A 22,365-nucleotide genomic window follows, 5' to 3' on the forward strand; every position below is an offset into this window, starting at 1 on the left:
GATTCAGGAATGAAAATAGTAAGTGAATACATGGAGGCTGTGGCTCAGGAGATGGAGCGGGTGTCCTTTAATCACAGGGCTTCTAGTTCTGTCCCTGGCTCCCGCTGACCGCATGCTGAAGTGTCCCTGTGCTGGACAATGAACCCCAGGATGATCCAGATGGACATACCAGCTCTGTCACTATCAGTGTATGAATGTGTGTGTGAATGAGAACGTGTTGTCCGGTAAGGTAGAGAGGCGCTGTACAATTGCAGTCCAAATGAATCATTGCGGTATTACAATTGCTGACCCCAAAACTAGACATAACATAATTAAACAGAAGAAACTACAAAGACATTGAACAATGAAAATCTATTAATTATAATGAACTATAGTTAATAAAAAAGTTCCATTTAATAATATGCTATTTTACAGGCCAGAGCTTGAGACACACAAAAAACAACTCAAGGCCTACACCTCTTCTTTTTTTTTTTAGGTTTTCAACTGCATCTCACAGTCTTCCTTAGCAGATGGAGTTACTTTTTGTTAAACTACAGTACTGTTGCCAAGGTCATAAAAAAAAGAAACCACAAGAAACACATGTAAATGATCTTTAAGTTATTTGCGTCGTCAATTCATTTCCTGAGCGCAACAGAAGGGTTGGTCAGTGTTCAGATAATAAAAAGGAAGTCAACTAAATAAATTGTCAAGGAAGTCGTTGAAATGAGGAAGCATCAGCGCTCCACCACCTCACTATGTATAAGCACACAGACTGACTGTCAATGTGGTCCAGCTGGAAAACACAGCCAGGATCAACTGTGACTGTTTTCATGTGGTATTGACAGCATGTTGTTTTGTTCGTCAGGAGCTGGCTGATTTTAAGATGATCGATTCACATGTTGCTCAGACTGCTGGCAGTGATATACTCAAGGACTGAAAGAACCATACAAGAGAAGGCTCGACATTCTGGAACTACTTCCCCACATTGTATACAGTAAGTGCAGTATTTGTGTTTCCTTAAGATGGACTTCACGGTTCCTTGTTTCAAGAATTACTCCACTGACAGAGTTTTCCTTCAAATGAAATTGATACGGGACTCAGGAAAGGACTTGTAACATGCTGGATGGGGACTCTAAAAAATACAGTTTGTCCAGGTCTTTAGCTGTGGTGGAAAGTAATAGAGTACTGTACTTAAGACCAATTTTAGGTATACTTTACTTTAGTATTTCCTTTTCTGCTACTTACTATGTCACTTCACTTCAGACGGAAATATTGTACCTTTATCTCCACTACATTTTTGAACAGCTGTCGTTACTTTGCAGATTAAAATCTAACAATAAAAACACATCAGAAGCTTATAAAATACATTAAAGAGGAAATCAGGGGTTTATACCCTTACACAAAAGTAGTGTCTACATTTGAGATGTCTATGAGTTCCGAGCAGTTGGTTTATTTTAAATAACTGTTTGAAACCAAAGGGAAAAAAGTGCAATATTTCACAAAATATATATTGATGTGTTTAGAACAACTTTGTCTTTGCTTCTTGCCAACCACATTATTCATCTCACAACCCGCCAGATTTCTGTTTTGACCCTTTAGAGGAGGTTGGGAAACAATGAATTAAGCTACCGAACTGTAATGGATGAAATAGAATAGAACGATCCAATGTTTGCCATGGGTCCTGATTTAAAGGCTCTATACAAAATATATTGAATTAAATAATGTAGTATGCTATAGTACAGCATAGTAGAGTATGGGATATAAAATAAGATATTTGTAATTAGTACAAAGTAATAATAAGAATAACATGACATAACATTTCTATTGTAATATGATATAGTAAGGTACAGTATGCATAGTATGGAATGGTAATGCTTTATATTAAGGTAGTTGTAATTTGCGTTAGCTAATAGGGTACTTATAAGTCCTAATAAGACACTTATTAACATTATTATGCGTTAGTAAGACTGAAAGTGTAAATAATAGCATCATAACATTTATAGGTACATATAACAAACTTGTTAACAGTTTTTACTGGATTGTAATGTTTATAAAAGCCTTCTGAGGTTCTTATAATTGTTTATAATACCATTATAAACTGATTTATAGAGTTTAACTAAGTTATCTACTATGGCATTTTTAATAATTTGCTAAGCTTTTTTGTTAGGGTTAATACATCCTTTATTATACACTTATTAACGGTTAACTATACTGTTCACAGCTCCCCCATCTGGAGTGAGAAATATGTGCTGTCAAGGTTGATAAAATGTGGAGAAAGAATTATATATAAATCAAGAATTTTAGGGGTAAAGCACAAAAACAAACAATTATTCTTTTTTACTTTCCATAATTTTCACGCAAATGGCTCCTGACACCAGCTGAGTTCATCCAACAGACTTAAAGCTCAACTGATCAACATTATTTTATATTAACAATGGATAACCAATGTAAACTACCTCTTGAGCAGTAATTGTACAATGCAGCAAATGTCCGACCATCTGATATGGCATGCTATATCTTCAGACTGCTGTTTGGTTTCTTGTATGTTTTAAATATTGTATGTTTTCTGTCAGAAAAGATGCTTCAGCTCAGACTGATCCCAAACTTTAGCCAACTTGCCATAGTGGGCAAGCCTGAAACAGTCTCTGGCATCAAGGTCTTCTGTATTGCTCAACAGTTTTGCCCTGCTAGTATATTAGTGGTCAGATGTTGGTCAGTCTTTTGATTGGTTGGTCTGTCCAATGGTTGGTAATAAACCAGAATATCTGATCATCTACTGGCCACATTGCCTTGAAATTTGGTATTGACATTCATGGTCTGTAGTCTTGAATTTTTTTAGCCAGCCTTGCGACGTGACTTCATGGATGGCAGTGTCAGTCTGTTGGTCCACCACTTTGCTTCATGCTGAAATATCTCAACAACTACTCTATGGAATTCCATAAAATGTTGGACAAACGTCCATGTTCCCCAAAGGATGAAGCCTTCTAACTACTAATACCTGGTCATTATTCAGAGCCTTATACCACAGAACACAAAACACACCGGGAACATGAATAGAAGCACACAACATTTTGATTTGATGCAAATAAAAGAATCTTAATCTTATGTTAGGGAAGAATTACTGACCAAATTAGCTGTAACATAAATATGGTCTGTTTAGAGAAAGCAGGGTATGCTTCAGGGCGTGTATGCTTTCGATCGTGGCTACCTTGTTCCTTGGTTCCTTCCAGTCTGGTAGTTGTCCGTGTTTTTGTTTTGGAACGTCAACCTTTCACAGCGTTTTCAGTTCATTAAAGTTAATTGTAACATTTTGGTCGCATAACATTAGTTGAGCTTCTAGTTCAGTGTTCGGTTGTACTTAGCTTCACCCGCTCTTGTCACTTCTGGCTCAAGAAAAAAAGAAATCAAAAAAAGAAATCGAAAAAGAAATCAAAAAAAGAAATCTAAAAAGAAATCTAAAAAAGAAATCTAAAAAGAAATCAAAAAAAGAAATCAAAAAAAGAAATCTAAAAAGAAATCAAAAAAAGAAATCTAAAAAGAAATCTAAAAAAGAAATCTAAAAAAGAAATCTAAAAAAGAAATCTAAAAAGAAATCAAAAAAAGAAATCTAAAACAGAAATCTAAAAAGAAATCTAAAAAGAAATCTAAAAAGAAATCAAAAAAAGAAATCTAAAAAGAAATCTAAAAAAGAAATCTAAAAAAGAAATCTAAAAAGAAATCTAAAAAAGAAATCTAAAAAGAAATCTAAAAAAGAAATCTAAAAAAGAAATCTAAAAATAAATCTAAAAAGAAATCTAAAAAAGAAATCTAAAAAAGAAATCTAAAAAGAAATCTAAAAATAAATAAAAAAAGAAATCTAAAAAGAAATCTAAAAAAGAAATCTAAAAAGAAATCTAAAAAAGAAATCTAAAAAGAAATCTAAAAAAGAAATCTAAAAAAGAAATCTAAAAAGAAATCTAAAAAAGAAATCTAAAAAGAAATCAAAAAAAGAAAAGAAAATGGTGACAGCCGAAATGCCAAACTAATGGCTTCAAAACAGTCATCCATAAACCAATTCTCCACTTCCAAGTCCACTTCTTATCTGTAGGCTCATTTGAGGGTGATCCTCTGATGATCAGTTGGTCTGGCCGATGTGAGTGTCATCATGTTCCTCTTTGAACCTAATCTCCATTTTCATTGTACAAGTTAAACATCCCTCATGCAGAAATAGTGGACTCTGCTCACTCTGTAAATATACTGTACAATTTTTCACATTAGCGATTTCTGATTTCAGAGTAAATTAATCTTGACTTTTGCTTTTAGGGTTAATTGATCCTTTGCAAGAGGACTTCCTTAAGAGAGCCACCATCCAGAAGACACCATGGCTGACACGGTGAACACATTGCCGTTCTTCTATGGCAACATCACCAGGGAGGAGGCAGAGGAATACCTGCAGCAGGCCAGCATGGGTAACGGCATATACCTGCTACGACAAAGCCGAAACTATCTCGGAGGCTTTGCACTGTCTGTGTTGTATTCAGGCCGCTGCTACCACTACACCATAGAAAGAGAACTCAATGAAACATATGCGATTGCTGGTGGGAAGAGCCACAAGACCCCCGTGGATGTGATTGACTACCACTCGCAGGAGATGGATGGCCTTGTGTGCCTGCTAAAGAAGCCCAAGAACAGGCCCAAGAACATGCAGCCAAAGATTGGGCCGTTTGAGGACCTAAAGGAAAAACTGATCCGGGAGTATGTAAAGCAGACATGGAATCTGCAGGTTAGTTTCAACTCTATCTTGTAAGGCTGGAAGGTCATTTAGAACAGTGGTTGTCCACCTTTTCATGTCAAGGACCCCTCAATTGATACACATTAGGTTACAGACCCCCATTTGATAATTACTCGCTTCAGGGACCGCCATCTGAAAATATTTGAAAATAAGACCAGAATACTAGTTGTCAACTACATTACATTACAGTCATTTAGTCGACGCTTTTATCCAAAGCGACTTACAAGTGTATTCAACATAATGGAGGTATACTAGTCAACTACTAGTCTCCAGAAGTCACAATTGCATCTCCTTTTTTCAACAAACATTTAAGAGCATAAACCAGAGCAAAGGTACAGTGCAGAAACAAACTAATACCAATACAATAAGTGCAACAAACGAATATGTGCTCAACTACAGTTGAGGAGATTACCAAGGACACTCTTATGACTCTTACTCACATTGGGCTCACTTCTAAATTAATTAAATAATGAAGATAAACTATTTCCCACATTCCTGGGGACCCCCTGGAACTCTCTCAAGGATGCCTGGGCTCCCCGGACCCCTGGTTTCGAAGCTCTGATTTAGAATATGTACAATGTGAAGATGGATGTGTACAACAATTTGGGCAAGGCAAGGCAAGTTTATTTGTATAGCACATTTTAACAACAAGGCAATTCAAAGTGCTTCACATAAAACCATTAAAAACATCAAAACATAAGGCAAAATAAAATGAGATTTTAAAACAATTAAGAACATTGATTAAAACAATAAACAGCAGTGTAAGAAATAAAAAATGAATTACTTTGGTGAATACAATGTTATTATCGCGATCATTGTGATGAAACTTTTCCGCACAAGATTTCACGAAATTCTAAAAAAAAGCTGACCATGAAACAATTTAATTTACAACTTTTGACTTGGTTTGAAATAAAGTTAACCAAGTGGACCTGGTGATACTTTTTTTTCCATCAAACTGCCATTTCCAAGGTTAAAAATGACAACGGTAACACATTTAGATTATCTCTGAAGGCTTGTTTTTTCAACCAACACGTGTCCATAAATAACTGGCCATAACGCTTTGTAACTGCCTTATATTTTCCATGAACATGGCGGATTCAAAAGTATATTCCCTAGGAAGCAGATCAGAGCCGAATCAGCCCTGAATATGTTTACTGACAACTTCAATTTGGTAAACATAAGTAAAGATGAAAACATTTGAAGAGGGTACTATAATAGTACTGTTGAGAACACATCAGAAAAAGCTTGGCCTGCATATTATTTCATTATAAGCGCTTGCTCATAGCTCGTGTGTGTGTGTGCAGGGAGCAGCTCTGGAGCAGGCCATTATCAGCCAGAGGCCTCAGCTGGAGAAGCTCATTTCCACCACTGCACACGAAAAAATGCCCTGGTTCCATGGATCAATAACACGAGAAGCCTCTGAGCCCAGGCTTCAAAATGGCTCCCGTACAAATGGAAAATTCCTGTAAGTATTTTTTTTAAGTGTCTTTGTACAGCTTTATAGGGAGTAACTGAACAGAAACCAGTTTATTATATTGTTCTGAAAGATGTTCATTAACTGCTCCTACTAACTGTTACCACAACTTCCATGTCGACTGAAAAAGACATCGGCAGGAGGGATATTTCTCCCATGACTAACTGGTCAGGGCCGAATAAAACAAAATACATCCATCTCCCAAACCAACGTGTAGTTAACATTGTGCAGCGGTCATGTTTAACGTTGTATCATGAATTCAATGTCAAATGACAGTTTGGTTTAGGCAACAAAACCACTTAGTTGGGGTAAAAAAACATCATGGTTTAGTTTAAAATAAGTATGGTTGTAACATAACCCTTAACTACGGACGTAATGTCATGTGACTCAATGGCGTAGGGTCCTGTGACATACCATTGTCAGTTAAACTCAACTTTTGTTTTCTCCCGGGAAACGAACGCTGGCCCCCTGAGTAAATGTCCTGTGTTTGTAAAACGCATCCACCGACCCGTTGGCAAGAGCCTATCTGCTTAATTCAGTGAAGGATCAGGAATGTATTCATTTCATGGCCCGGCTCCATGGAATCACACATAGCTTTTCCCCTGCAGGTACTTGACCTGTAGCCTGGGACCAAACCTCAGAACCATGTGAGGCTTTGATACAAGCTTCTTCCTGAATTGATACTGTAGGCAATTTTAGTTAGTGCTTGGTAGATAGACAACAATGGAACACTAGCGCTGATATTGTTGTTATTCATTTCTTTCAAATTGACCTGGAATATCCCTATAAAAAAAGCACAGCGAGAGAACAGTGGAAAGATCGGCAGAACCCACAGCAATGGATAAACTTTATGTTATGTTTTGTCACAATCGACCAAGCTTAAATTGTTCCATGTTTTGTTTTACAATACTTGTTGTCAAATTTACAGTGATGTAGAGTCAGTTACTCTTCCACACACTAGTGAGCCAAACAGCTGCTTTTAGTTTAAATTTTGCTTCTCTTGAATTCATTCTTATTGGTGGATTTTGTTGTTTGTCTTGACTGTTTCAGCTCAAGTTCTGATGTTTTTTCACAGAAGCATCTGAGAAATGTGACAAAATGTGTCTATAGGAAACATCTTAAAAAGCACCAAGGAAAAAGTAATTTTGTACTGTTTGCTGAGGGCTGCAATATTCTGTCTAGGACAGATCATTATTGTCATTATTGCTATAATGATTTACTTTGGTGACTCACTGAAGTCCGATGGAGACACTATAGAGATACAACATTACCAGTGCAGTGTACCAGTGCTGTTATATAGTTCTGCTTTGTAACAGTCTTAGTTGTGAAATGAAAGTAAATGCTGCAAAATCCAACATCTTAAATGAACAACTACAACAATTGCTTAACATTCTATCACATTCAATACAGTATGTTAGATGTTCAAAACATGTCTTTTGCTTTGCTATTTGAACAAAGCAGGTGGAGAGTATCTGGCAGCTGAAACTTCTGTTGAGAGTGGTCTCGACTGAAGAAACACAGAAGACACACACACACACACACACACACACACACACACACACACACACACTGTGGTTTCCGCTTTGGCAGTTTGCAAAGGACTTCCTGAAGTAGCCAAACAAGAGGAAGAATGACAGCAGGGCGAAATGTGACAGTTCTGTCCCTTTATAGAAAGAAACGATGTGTTTCCACTGAAACACAGCCTCACATTCTGATTATAGCTTTAAATACATTTGAACGAGAATGATCCAAATACTATACCCACGGTTAGAATATTCTGGAGTTACTTGCAAGGTTTTGGTTCTGGCTTCCAAGAGTAGCCAACAATATCTAACAAAAGCACCATTATAATTGTACGGCTACATTTCAATTTATTTATCATATTTTTATATTTTCTCTCGTTTTAGATTACAATTTAGATTAAAAAAAGAGACAAGCGTAGTTGTAAATAATGGCACACAGGCCATGTATTTAAGTTCCTGTTTAGTGTGTGAAACTGTGCTCTTTTTCATTACTTTTCTGTTAGTTCTTCTTCAGATCCTAATGTTACTTACACCCATTTATCAACCAGCAAGGTGCAGCTGGTGTACTATTTGTTACCAGGTGGGGTTAAATACTGTTTAAACATGACCTGGTGGCAAATATCAAAAAGTAAAAAAGAATATCATTAACATTTGTTTCAAAACAAGGTTTCAAGGTGCATTACAGGAGCTAAAACGATATATATAAACAACAGTAACAAATTGGATAAGAGGGATGCATTAGTAAAACAAACGAGGCAAAAATTGAATGAGGTAATTGAAAAGTACAGTGAATATAAAATAACAAAACACAAAGATGTAGCTGTTAAATTAAAGCTGTTACAAGCTTGAAATGGTTGTTTAGAAACATCTTTAATCCTCCAGTGATGACCCAAAACTAACAACAAAAATGAATAAATACAAAAATAAGTTAAAGGAGAGTTTTCTAGCTTTTAATATGAATCCCATTTCTTCTGTAAAGTCATGCCAACTTAATAATTTCCGTCTTGGTAAAGCTGTTGAAAATTTGCATTTTGCACATTTAGAAATGGTTGATATCAAACAATTAGCAATATGTGCAAAAATAGAGATAGATAATACATGAGAAAATACTATATGTTTTTTTTCATTGTGTGACATAGAAATAAATAGGAGTTTTTTTCAGCTTGGTGTTAAGATTTACATATATTTTATTTGAAGTAGTATTTGCAGCAGGTTGTGGCCAAACTTGTCAACATGCTATGAGCAAATGAGAGTAATTCATAACAATATGAGAATTATTGAAAGCTGTCATTCAAAGGTTAACATTTGGATGCATCCGTCACAAAAAGGCTCAAGCCATGAACATTGATAAGCAGTACAGAGGTAGTAAAGTCACAAAAAAGAGGAGGTATAAATAGTCTTGTCATTTCTACCCGACAGACTCTGCATGTCAAGCTTTTTTTGTAACTTCAATGCATTTCCTGTATGGTTTATTCTTCATCTTTGTACTGATGGAATTGTTGTGAAGAATGAGTTTTGTCCTTTTTATAATATATTTTCACTGCATTTTTTGCCAGAGACAGTTTAAACAGGGTTTTCAGTTTATATAATAATACATTTAATAATATATAAAAACATTTAAAAAAGACAAATTTTTGTAGGATTTTGTTCTGCAAAATGTCTTCAGAGTAATGAAATATACAATCCCTTTAGTGAAAATGTAATTGTTGATAACAGCAGACTAATGGCACATGACTCCAACGATATATATTCTCATATATTGTGTTCATACCTATGACAAAATTCAAAATATGAGAAATGTGGTGTATGCGGCAAGTACTCCTAAATCAAGCATATAAGCCACTGAAGAACACATCTGCTACAAGTGGTTCTTGCATGAGGCCCAATGTGCTTGTGGTTTAGCATATCTGATCAGTAGAAATGCTACATGAGTTAGTGCTTTCATTTATTGTGCCACAAGTGAGTTTTTGTGTCATGGCAAAACCACCATTTAACACACACAGTAGCTCAGTGGATGGCGTAAGAGTGTTGAAAGCTGAATCTGTTGCAATGGTTCATTGGAACTTGTGTGTTGGTGTTGAGCATCCCTCTTGACAGGGATCTTTAAAAACCTTGCACTCATGGTGATGTGTGTATAATTCGTAGATGTATAAAGAGAACTGGATACGCGCCCCTGTTCATTCCTTTAAATTTGCTCAGAGGCGCATGAAGCGGAAAAAGTTTGACTTTCGAGTGAAAAATTCTGATGAAATGACTCTGATCTTGCGTCACTCTTCCGCATCCATGGGCCCATAGAGCAAGCATGCTAGCACTTTCTTTAACTTAACCCGTCTTCCTTCCCTCAGTCCAGCCTCGGTATCGGGCTCATTCACATGAACGGAGGAAGGCAAATAACTGTGGATTCGGCTATTAGTGCATTTTACTACTTTTAGGACCTACTGATTTGAAAAAGGGCTTTAAAGTAGGCCTATTACTACTGGGAAACCACTGATACAGACGTCTCTTTCACAATGTAAGGCTGTGGGAAAAAGCCTTTTTGGGCCCAATGGTGTCACATGATGGTCCTGAAAACTGTAATTCCACTATTTGGCCACTATGTAAAGTTTGCTTCAAAGCCTGGTGCTCTTCCTGGGCACTTGGTATAACTGTACTGGATTACAACCCAGAGTCTCTGTGTACTAATGACACAACGTACTTATGGGTTGTATTATATAGCGTTTATGGCAGGACTCCAGGTTGGATTAAATATACTGTTCAGAAGAAACGCAGATCTCTCACTCATTGTTTGCATTTCTGAGTATGGTCATGTGAACTGGACTTGCACACACAAATGGCACCTTTGGCACCTCACAAAACATCATTCACATCTATGAAGGAAATGATACTTGTACTATGTTCCCACCAGAGAAGGACCTTCACATCTACTAATTGATTTTCTTCTTCTTGTGAGTGCAGGATCCGACAGAGAGATTCGAATGGATCCTATGCCCTGTGTTTGCTCCATGAACGACAAGTCATGCATTATCGCATTGACAGGGACAGGACTGGCAAGCTCTCAATCCCAGATGGCAAGAAGTTTGACACCCTGTGGCAGGTAAAGAAATGTTTTTTATATTTCTGGTCATATTTAACAATGACTCTCCGGATCAGGTTTAGGGTTTCCCAGCAGCTGTCTGAAGTGTTGCTCAGTGTTCTTTCAGAAATAAAATGATGTATTTCATGGTTGTTACAGTTTTGTTATAGTTCATGCTTTCTCCACATTGCATGGAATATGCAGTATATCTGGTAGAGAAATACCAACTCCATTATTTCATTTCATTATCTTCAACTTTGAAAAACGTTGTGTGTAATTGTAGAATGGAAACCCCTCCTCAAAAGAACAGTTCCTCATTTATCCAACTAGCACTTCTGTGCAGCATCTCCAACTATAGGACAGGTTGTTAGTTACGTGTTGGCCTCTGTACAGGAATGGTGCCAAACCTGGTTAACCTCACAGTGATGACAAGGCCTCAGGGAGCTGCACATAGTCACTGCACCCTGTTTTTGTCTAGAGCTAGTTTCAGCATGCCTAAAACCACAAATTATAATTTTTCAACAAAAGAAGAGTTTTGGAGGTGTTAGCAGGCGTATTTGAACTTTGGACAGAGCTAAGCATGCTGTTTCCCCCTACTTTCGTCATGCTAAGCTAGGCTGACTATGTCCTGACACCAGATCTGTACTTAAAGGTTCAGTGTTTAGTGGCATCTAGCGGTGAGGTTGAGATTGTGTATTGTGACGAGTGTCTCTCTTTGCCACAGCTGGTGGAGCACTACTCATACAAACCAGACGGTCTGCTGCGAGTGCTAACTGAGCCCTGTCCAAGACCCGACGGAGAAATTGGTAAAAACTCTCTAACACTAATTAAACGTATCTACAGTAAGACTGTCATACAAACAGAATGGTGCTGCATATGAATTAATATCTGACAACTCAAAGTGTAGGAATATATTCAATTCACATTTGAGACATGCTGTGTTCCTAGGGATGATAGGACGGCCACTACTCCCACGGGACCATCCTGGATTAACGTCTGCCATTGTAAGTTGTGTGTGTGATGTCAGTAAAGCATTTGCATATTCTCATGGTTCCGTGTCTACAGTATGTCTAAAAAACTGGAAGTGAGGTTATCCACTCCTTTATGTGTCTCACCTAAGGGACATTGACATAAATATAGATAATGAATAATGAATAAGAATTTCATAGTTTGATTGAAATATGTCTGTTCACACTCTTTGCATGTGGACGGCTAATATTTAAAGAGTCGGTTCACCAAATCACAAAAATAACTAAACTTTCTCACTTCCCTCTGGTGGTATTTGTTCCTGCAGATAGTTTTGGTTTTGTTTGTAGGCTACATGTTTTCAGAGATCACTACTTTAACCCCAACATCACAAACTAATATGTGAGCACAAATTCACAAGTGGTACACACAAATGACTCTTTTGAGCAGTGGTGGGCCGTCAGGGCCTGCAAGGCCTTCTCTACTGGCCTAAACAGAATCACAAAGCTATATCTATTTTATAATTTAATAATTTTTCTCAAATACACTACATGTATTATAATTTATAAAAATATTTTCCCCATTGTCTTATTTTCTCATTGCACAGCTCCTGTCTTCCTCAGTTGCTCTGCTTCCAGTGCAGCTTGTTTTAAGTAGAGCTTTTATCCAATCAGATCTCACCTCTGTGTCTCTAGGTAGAACAGAGCCAGAGGCCTGCAGACTCTCACCTGCAGCCAGTGCAGGTTAAAGTGAATGGGGATGATATTGTTGATTGTCATAGTGTTCAACCAATCAGATCTTTAGTTTGACATGTTGGGCGTATTCTTTGACGTGTCAGCGCCTGCTAGCCGGCCTATAATGACGTCAACATTACATGCTGCTCAGTGTCCACGTGTAGCTTTCCCGTGGGTTGCAGAGTGTGCTGTGATTGGTCAGTGGGCGAGCACGTGACTATCGTGAAACGAAACTTAACAGCAGAGGCTGATGGGTGAATCACATCACGTGATGCAGCTCAGCCAATCACATATGAGCATTCTGACTGAGTGAGTTGCACCATGACAGAGGGTGCTGAGAGGAGGAAAGACATTGCAGAGCAGTACATTCAACATTCAAGTTGTGAAAGTAAAATCCTATGATAATCTCTTTGGGTTGGGGCTTGTCATTAAGGAATGACGGTGGATCGCTCAGCCAGACCAGCTGAGGACGGTATATTTTCCTGAATGTAGGCTTTTGCATTCTCTAAATGCTCGACTCCTCCCGAACGGTTTAATATGAAGACGTACATAGTTACAGCCTTAAAAATGAGCTGTGGCGCCACAATGTGGTTATAAGGTGGTATTTCAGCTGTAGGACCAGCAGGGTAGTTTTTAAAAATTTTGGTGAACCAATTCTTTTATTTTTGTCTTCCCCCTCACATGAATACTGTACAGTAAAATGAATATGGGAATGTTGCATATACTGTATGACCAGTGTCTCTCTACTTCTTGTAATTTGCAATTGAATGAGTCAGTAAGCAGAGACATAACGTTGACACATCCGTGTTTGGAGCTAACCTTTCTCCTGAATCTGTTTCTACTGTAATGATCACATGCATGACCACAACATTACCAGGTCGCCCTCTGATAACCTTCTGACATTTTGTTTTTCAGCAAAGTACGGCAGGTGGAATTCTCTCCAAACTCATACCTGGCATAAAAAAGGTGCACTAATACTCCTCTTAAACCTATTGGTCACAGCAACCCCCTTAACCCTTCCCCATCTGTGATTTTGCTTCAGTGTGGATTGCTACTTGCTAACTAACACATCACATTTTCCTTGCGCTGCTTGGGCTTTTCTTTATTGCGTCCCCTCTCCATCCCTCTGACTGATCAGAGCAGATAGTTTTAAAACTTGAGCTGGAGTTTGTTTGCGCTCCAAATAATTGGCTGACTTATGATTACAATCTAACACCATCCAGAGGTCATTTACTGAATTACAATCTGAACCACAGTCAGCCTTGTGCTGTTTCCTACTTAACAGTTCCTCCTTCAATATGTGGAATTGAAAGGAGGGGCCCCTGACATGAATTCTGTTTGACACTTTTGATGCCTTGCTTTGTTTTTTGAGTTTAGGATTTCTAACTTTTATAAATGCAATTGCAGAACAATAGATTTATCTTTTAATATTGTTTAATACCTAGTCACTGATGCTAGATATTCAAAAGATACCAAAGCATGTTGACATCCAACAAAGAATTTTTGTATGTTCACATATTTGTTAAAGCAGGGGTGTGGGACCTACTGTATGTTTCAATGTGAACAGATCATTGACATCCAGCTGTATAATGTGGTCCCAGGGAACATTTGGACAGTAAATCTGTTACTTAACATCCACACCCCTTCTTTGAATGCATATGAATGCAGGTGTTAATCCCATGCATTTGTTCTCTACCATAAACCCTTTTGTATGGACAATCATACAATGCCCCATTTTATAAACACAATGCATTACAGTGATACTGACTGGTGACAGACTGCTGATGAATGAAAACATATTCGCCAATGTGTAGACTTTTTACACATACTTTGATTCAGAAAGAAACTTTTTCTCCACTTTAGTCATGAACGAATGGATACTGAATTTAACATCAAATTCTAATGTTTTTAAGAATCCCTCTTTATTGAACCTAAACTTTCAATATCACTTTAATACAAATTCCATATAAAGTGTGGCACCCTGCTTAATTCACTCGTTGCACATTACATTTCAGCAGTGCACCATGTATATATATGCTTCATGTGTTTTCACTTGTGTTCTCTCAAACATTGTCTCTCCTGATAAACTGATAACAGAACCGGGGATCTCGATCCAACAACTCAGATAATCTCAACCCTTATGAAACCAGCGTGCCCAATAATCAAGCAGGCAGCAAAGGTAAATTATTTAAAGTATACACTTAAATAAAGCACACCTTGTATTCAACAGAAAGTTATATGCTTTTGTTCATTTGCAATTGATAACTTGCTAATATATAGTACTAGCTTCCCTGCAAACTCTTTTGAGTGTCTGCCTGCTGTTACTTGGATTTTTGTAGAAATGTACAGATACAAACAATCAGGCAACTCTTAATCTGACGTCCAGCATATTTAACACTCAATACATTAGGGAAGACTCGGATACATCCTGCAGATAGAAAAGGCACGAAAAATTCTGCGCAGATGTTTACCACTGTCATTCCTCTGAGGAGGCCATGGATTAGAATGAAGCTCTTGTGGAAACTCTCTCCACACACCAGCGCTGAAAAGCCGACTATCTACCCATTTAACACACTGTGGAGCTTCTTCACCCTGGATTGTATGCACCACTGCCCTAACCTTTCCAAGCACTCCCGTTCAGCGTGGAATCTCCGGGAAGTGGAGGATCGCCCCTTCTAGCCGAGACAGTGCATCTCTGCGCCATGCATAGTCGGGAACCATGACACCACAATGATCATTAGATTCTCTTCCTGAATGCTCGCTAAAACGCGGAAATCAGTGGAACTGGGGAAACATGTTTTGGGCCATGGTTGGTGAGAGAATACATCCACTCCTAGAGGGTGTTCTTGAGTGCATTCTTGAGTGCCGCCAGCTTGTAGCCTTCTCCGCCGCTGTGTGAAACGAGTGGTCGTTCCCTACAGCACATGGGCAGGCTGCCTTGGACAGTGTGGTGCTGACCTTGGTGCTGAAAACGCCTGACAGCTTCAGCTTTCAACTCTGTGTGTCTGAAACCTGAGTCTGACACAGGTGATGCTGGGATATCACCACTAACTCGCCCTGATGGGTGAGAGGTGGTTGATAATCCTTTACGATCAGTAACACACATCTTAAAAGAGGATTTGTTACTTGTGACAAACTGAACTGCTTCGTGCAGATGAGCTGTGGTGCTCTGGGGAAGTGGTCCAAACAGGCCATTGGGTGATATGAGACCATCCATCAACTCCCGTCTGATCTGGGGGGGAAGCTGCAACATGTGGAGCCAGATGTTCTTTACTTCTTCATTTATTGACTGCTTGAGGCTGGAAAAAATGGTAGCAGAACAATGGTTTCACGGCTGTTATATGTCGCAAGTTAAAACAAATATTGGCTGATATCTATGTCTCAATTTCACTTCACATATAAGTGTGCATACTGTACAAGACGAATGTGTCCATCTGCATTCATTCCATCACTATTCCTCGAATGTGACACGGCCATTTCTCCATCAGAGGCCATGCCAATGGACACAGAGGTATATGAGAGTCCATACGCAGACCCAGATGAACTGAGGAGTTCTACAGTGAATCGCAACCAGCTCTTCTTGGAGGACGGAGAACTGGGCTCTGGGAACTTTGGTACAGTCATGAGGGGCATCTACAAGATGAAAAAGTATGCTAAATCACATAAAATCTAATTACATCTATACAAACAATCCAACATCTCCAATTTAATCACCCCGTGTGTCGTAATACCATGATTATGGAATGCCAGACTTATGCAGATTTTACTACCCCAACACGTTTCCCAAGATCCTAAAATAAATCCCAGTTCCAGCTATCCAAAGACACCTTACAATCTCAAAATGCCATGTATCAGCTTCATTAGACAGATCCAAAGGCCTTTTATCTTTGCTGGGATTTAAACAAGAATCTGAACTAGGATGTCCATTATCAGCCTTTTTATTCACTCTATTAATTGAACCAGCTTCAATCCGATAAAAACCCAACTGGTTCTAATATTTCAACACAATTATACTATCACAAAATGCAGATGATATTCTACTGTACATAACCAAACCATCAATCTCACAGCTATTTGACCAGTTAATAAAGTATTCAGGCTATACACCACCAAGTGAAAAGTTTAACAACAATGAATGGGGAGCTGAGGTTGTGAGTTTACCCCTCGAGAAAGCAATCAGTACCAAAAAATTATAATTTATAGGTTCATAATACTCAAATGTACATCAAAACTGTTTTGCTTCTTGTATTCTTTAATACCGGCATAGGCTTTAACAGATGCCTATCTAACATGCTTTCAGTGTAAAGGATGGGAGTATACATCTACAGTCTTCATATATCTAATTTATTAAGAGAACATTTGAATAAAAGATAATCCAAACAACAACTATGCCAGACAGACTCGAAATATACTGTACTGTCACAAACTAGCTCAGTGAATGTGACTCAAAGGTTGTCCACCCAAAGTTATACTTACAAACAAAATGTATTAAACTAAGGTCAACTCAATTTCAGCAAATGAAAGCAGTGATGGCATATGTGCTGTGGAGGTGCTGAAGGTGCAAAATGAGTTAACACATGGGGCAGTTGAGCTTAATCAAGTTGACGATCCCCCTTTGTCAGCCAATTCCCTACTGAGGTTTGGCAGGACAGCTTCCAAGACAGTGGGAGAGGCATCTCACTTAATCTTGAGAGCTGATTCCTCTCTCTGTTGCATCTATCGTACCTCTCACTTCTCACTCTTGAATCCTCCTCAATGCAAAGACTCATGTAATAGACTTCAAAATATCAATCTGTTCAAATCAAATCTGGGCCCAACCTTTTTGATTAATAGACTCAGTTTGTGTACTTGTCTTATTGTATTCTAAACCACACGTTGTGTTCTAGATCATATGTTGATGGTCATTTTTTGTTTTGGGTAAAAAATGAGGCTTACTTACTTACTTATCCTACCCCTAACCCTCCCTATGTATTAGGACTGAGAAGCCAGTTGCAGTCAAAATCCTGAAGAACGATGATAACAACCAATCAGTACATGAGGAAATGCTGCGAGAAGCCAATGTCATGCAGCAGCTGGACAATCCTTATATCGTCCGGATGATTGGTATCTGTGAGGCAGAGAACCTCATGCTGGTCATGGAGCTGGCTGAACTGGGACCACTCAACAAGTTCCTGCAGAAAAACAAGTATGAACTCCAACCGGATCTCGATCATTCTCTGTAACGAGATATTTAACTGACCTTGCTTACAGCACATCGGTGGTTGAGTAAGCTAGAAAGTGAATGAAGAGAAGGCTATTAGTTTCTGATTGTTTCACGGCGGTTACGTTCTAAAGCACAAATAAACACACCTCACAAACCCGGGACCTCGGAAAGCAGGTTTCGTAAACTCTGAGCCTAACCCTGAACTCTGAGTTGACTGATCCCGAGATGGAGAACTGTGAGTCCTTGGTTTCAGAACAACCGATCGCAGTTTGTTCAATCAACTCTGAGTTTGTTCACTCTGAGACGAGCTTGTGTGTGGTTCAATGAAAATAAAGCTCTGATACCACAATTCACCATGGCAACAGGTAAATAAAAGCCAGAGCCTCCACATTTTAATCCACTGAACAAAGAGATATTAATGCATAGGCTACATGTGGACTGTCCACAGTTATCTTTAAAAAAAGAGCCTGAGTAGGGGAAGATGTCAAAAAGAACACAATTAAGTTTCATTCAGTTCCTCAATGGATGATGAAGTTTTATTAGTAAATTAGGCTGTAGCCTATATTACCTTTCAAATATATTTGTTCAGCTTTAATCTGACCAACTGAAGATAAAACCTATAGTTTAATATTTAAAAAATATATAGAGATCAATAGACATAAGAGACTTGACTCTAAACTCATGTTAAATGTTTGACATATATTTAGATCTTGGCTTATCATCATCTATTTCAGCAAACATCAACAAATGTAGTCAGTTTAAACACAAGTAATAAAACACATTCAGATTTAACTAGCCTGTTAAAAAAAACTCACTTTGAAACTATATTCTGTAGATTCACCAAAATACTGCTCACTCAGAAATATTAACATATCATTTCCAATATAATATATATTTCCATCAGTCACAGCTGACATTAACTGTGTACACAGAGTCACAGGTTTCATATTCATATCAAAAAAGAACTTCCACTCGTAAAAATAAGTGGAATTATCTGAGCTGAGGGCGATGATGCTGATGCTGAATGTGAAGGCAAAATAGATGATAACTTCAGATTTTCTTGAGAAACAAACTAATATCGAACCAGGATTTAGATTCTGACATATAGTAAACCTCCGCTAAATAATGCGCTTTGATACGGACTGAATGAATGAAACAGCATGTTTGGCTCTGTAAGAGGGAGGAGAAGGAGAGAAACCTGACAGCGAGCAGGTTAGGTTCACGAGAGTTTAGGTTTCCTCTCTTTCTGTACTGAAAGAGTTTCTCTCATCTCAGGGTGAACTAACTCTGAGTTTTCACTAATCTCGCTTTCTGAAACGCGTGTTTGACCAGGGAATGAGGACGGGCATACACCCTGCTTATTGGCGGGGGGCGGGAGGGCTACACCCCCACGGGGTCCAAATGGTCTTTGTTGTGGCCCAGAAGAGTCTCGAACACAGCAAAATAAGAAGTAAAGAGAAAGTACCCACAGGCAGAGGGCACTTAGTAGGGCATAAGTGATGATCATTCCATTCATTGTTTTTTATGAAATTGTTGCTTGTTATATTAACAATGCAACGATTTACATAGCATTTCCATTTTCTTTGTTCATTCTTCCATTATTATGAAAAGCTATAGAAATCACCATCATTTTCTCTTTGTGTCCTCAAAAAACAGTTCCACTCATAATTATATAATATATGTAATTATTGCTTAGGATGAGCCTTGGGCTCATTTTAAGATGGCAGTGAAGCAAACATTGAAATGATATTTAAAGGTGCATTATACAAGCCTCTCAACGGCTCTCTACATGGCGACGGCTGAGCTGGCAAGTCGCAGCTAATGGTGCTAACAGTGCAAACTACGGCAAAAAGTGCTGACAGAGTTAATAGTGTTTACTGGGGGCGTCATGAGCTATAGGAGCACGCTAACATGCACATGCCCGGCTACATAAGCAAAGCAATAATTAGAATAACAGCTCCTTTGATTGACCATCTACAGGCAAACGACCATAAAGAACCTCACTGAGCTGGTCCACCAGGTGTCCATGGGGATGAAGTACCTGGAAGAGCATAACTTCGTCCACAGGGACCTTGCTGCCAGGAACGTGCTGCTGGTCACGCAGCACTATGCCAAGATCAGCGACTTTGGTCTCTCCAAAGCTATCGCTGAGGAGCAAAACTACTACAAGGTAACAGCACACAGTGATGGAAACAGCTTCTTTGTTGTTGGTCAAGCATGAAGCCCACCCAGGGCATTTCCATGGCTTATTATTCAGTGTGTCTGTTTTTTACAGCGAAATTGTAGAGTAGGGCAATATGGCTAAAACTACCCCAATAGCCTAGATGAAATGGTTTCTTTTTTCTATTTAATTAATGTGAACCAGCTTTTCGTGTTTTAGAGTTGCTAAGACCAGTATAAACATTTTTTCATTCAGCATTATATAGCTGTTCTGTAGATGTTTTGAGAATGTCTGTGTAGCACTGCAACTTACTGCTCTTAGTGACCAACACTGAAATCCTCCATGCAAATTGCTGCAAAATGACCAATAACATGAATTCATAGCCACTGATGTTGTGTGTATGTGTCTCCTCCTCCAGGCCAAAGGTCATGGGAAGTGGCCTGTGAAGTGGTACGCTCCTGAGTGTATAAACTACTTCAAGTTTTCATCCAAAAGCGATGTGTGGAGCTTTGGGGTGCTCATGTGGGAAGCCTACTCGTATGGACAGAAACCATACAAGGTAGAAACTCCTCAGCCATGACAACACTTATTTCACATCCAGTCACTCACTCACTTATTTATTTGGGGTAACAGCAGCAGGCGTTCGAACTTGCAGAAGTAGAAGCAGATTTTTTAAAATGTTTTTATTACAGCTGTTGTTTTCTCAAAGGCATCATTTAGACCAAAACACTTCAAGACAAGAACATTTAAGTTTGTGGCTCACTTATGGTGATGTTAAATGAAGTTTTGTGTAAAATGTTCCTCTGCTTCCATCTGTAATGTGCTCTGCTAATGTCATTAACCTATTGTGTCGCAATCCTGTAACTTTAAGGTCATATAATGAGCACTATAATAACTTTTCTCAAGGAGGAATACAAATAAATACAAAAATCCACTGATACCTTTTATTATCAACTCAACCATTTTGCATCATTCCTTTCAGAGGTACTGAGCAATGTCATCATCGTCCCCTTCTAATCTGATGTTTGACTGTTCACAGGGATTGAAAGGAAATGATGTCATGCAGATGATTGAAGGTGGGAGACGCATGGATGCCCCAGTCAACTGTCCACCAGAGATGTACGACCTCATGAGGACGTGCTGGACATACAAGTAAGTCGTCACACCGTAACAGCCATCATGGCTGGACCAACAACACACTCCTACACCAACTTTTAATTGATTTGAACTTGTCTTGTTCGGTGTTTTCTGTCTAACTATGTGTTTCTTGTGTTGCTGCCTGTCTTGGCCAGGTCTCCCTTGAAAAAGAGATTTTTAATCTCAATGGGACTCACCTGGTTAAATAAAGGTTAAATAAAAAATAAAAAGACAGTGGTCATGGTTTGATAACTACTTGCTGTTTTCCTGTGTTGCAGGGGGGATGAAAGGCCTGGATTTAAAGTTGTTGAGCCGAGACTACGAGAGTATTATTATGACATTGCACAGTGATTCTTCCTATGACTGTTATGAAGTTATGCACAACCATCTGTTGATGAGAAAAACTGTATTGACTCATGTATGAATGACTGGAGATGATTATGAATTATACATGCTGTTGTAAAATATTGACTTCAACTGGAGGATTACTCTCAAACCTTTAAACATCAACATATATTATGCAAATTACATTTATTTTATTACTTTTGACTTTTCTTCCTGAATGTAAACAATATGGAAGTTGTACTAAACATACACGTCTAGCTTATTGTATGAACAAACAGTCATGTTACAGCTAACAAACTCCACAGCTGATTCATTCGGTAGATAGTGAATATCTGCACCATTGCAATGTCATTACAGTTCAACCTACACTCCTGGATCTCTGAATGACGGTCTGATTGATTCAGTGTAATGGAGAGATAAGACCAGAGGGTGTTTCTGTACTCGTATATGAATAAATTCCATCACTGTGACTGCTCATTAATGCTAACCTGCCAGCATATTTTACAACATATGGACAAAGGTGTAGTCCAGGAAACCCATTGATATTCAAAACATATAGAGTTACTCCAAAAAAAGGACAGAGGTATTGTTACACTTTCAAGTTGTTGGTTTTACTTCAAAACCCTCATTAGTAACAAGTAGGGGCGTCAAGAAACATCAGCTAATAAAATGGATTGATTGATTGATTGATAAAATTGTGTTCAGAACACCAAGATGGATCATTGTCGTAAAATACGGAACCGGAAAAACTGCCCAACAAACCCTCAAAAGATCTCGACAAAAAATGTATTTTTCAAAAGTGATCTTCAAAAGTATTTGAAAAGTATTTAAAACAATTCTGTCATTATTACTTTATCACTTCATGGTGGGCTTTAAGGACCAAATACATACAAACCCCTTTCCAAAATGCAATTGTAAAACACATACAGAGGTGAAAAGCCAAACATTTCTAGAAGAAATAATGTATTTCTATAATTTAGTTTGACATCAAACGAGTAG

The 22,365-nt window shown here is 38.3% G+C and overlaps 1 protein-coding gene across 1 annotated transcript; it reads left to right on the forward strand.

Moving 5' to 3' along the window:
* The first annotated feature begins 817 nt into the window (after positions 1-817).
* Positions 818-21,836, forward strand: syk (spleen tyrosine kinase). The gene is made up of 14 exons (XM_079289450.1): positions 818-973; positions 4,282-4,741; positions 6,055-6,215; positions 10,703-10,841; positions 11,545-11,626; positions 11,769-11,824; positions 13,436-13,486; positions 14,618-14,699; positions 16,009-16,168; positions 17,496-17,705; positions 19,704-19,893; positions 20,303-20,443; positions 20,924-21,036; positions 21,300-21,836. The coding sequence occupies exons 2-14, from the start codon at positions 4,340-4,342 to the stop codon at positions 21,370-21,372; spliced, it is 1,860 nt and encodes a 619-aa protein (XP_079145576.1). The 5' UTR covers positions 818-973; positions 4,282-4,339; the 3' UTR covers positions 21,373-21,836.
* Positions 21,837-22,365: the final 529 nt, after the last annotated feature.

This window comes from Melanostigma gelatinosum, assembly GCF_949748355.1.
Source record: "Melanostigma gelatinosum genome assembly, chromosome: 18".
Taxonomy (NCBI): Eukaryota; Metazoa; Chordata; class Actinopteri; order Perciformes; family Zoarcidae; genus Melanostigma; species Melanostigma gelatinosum.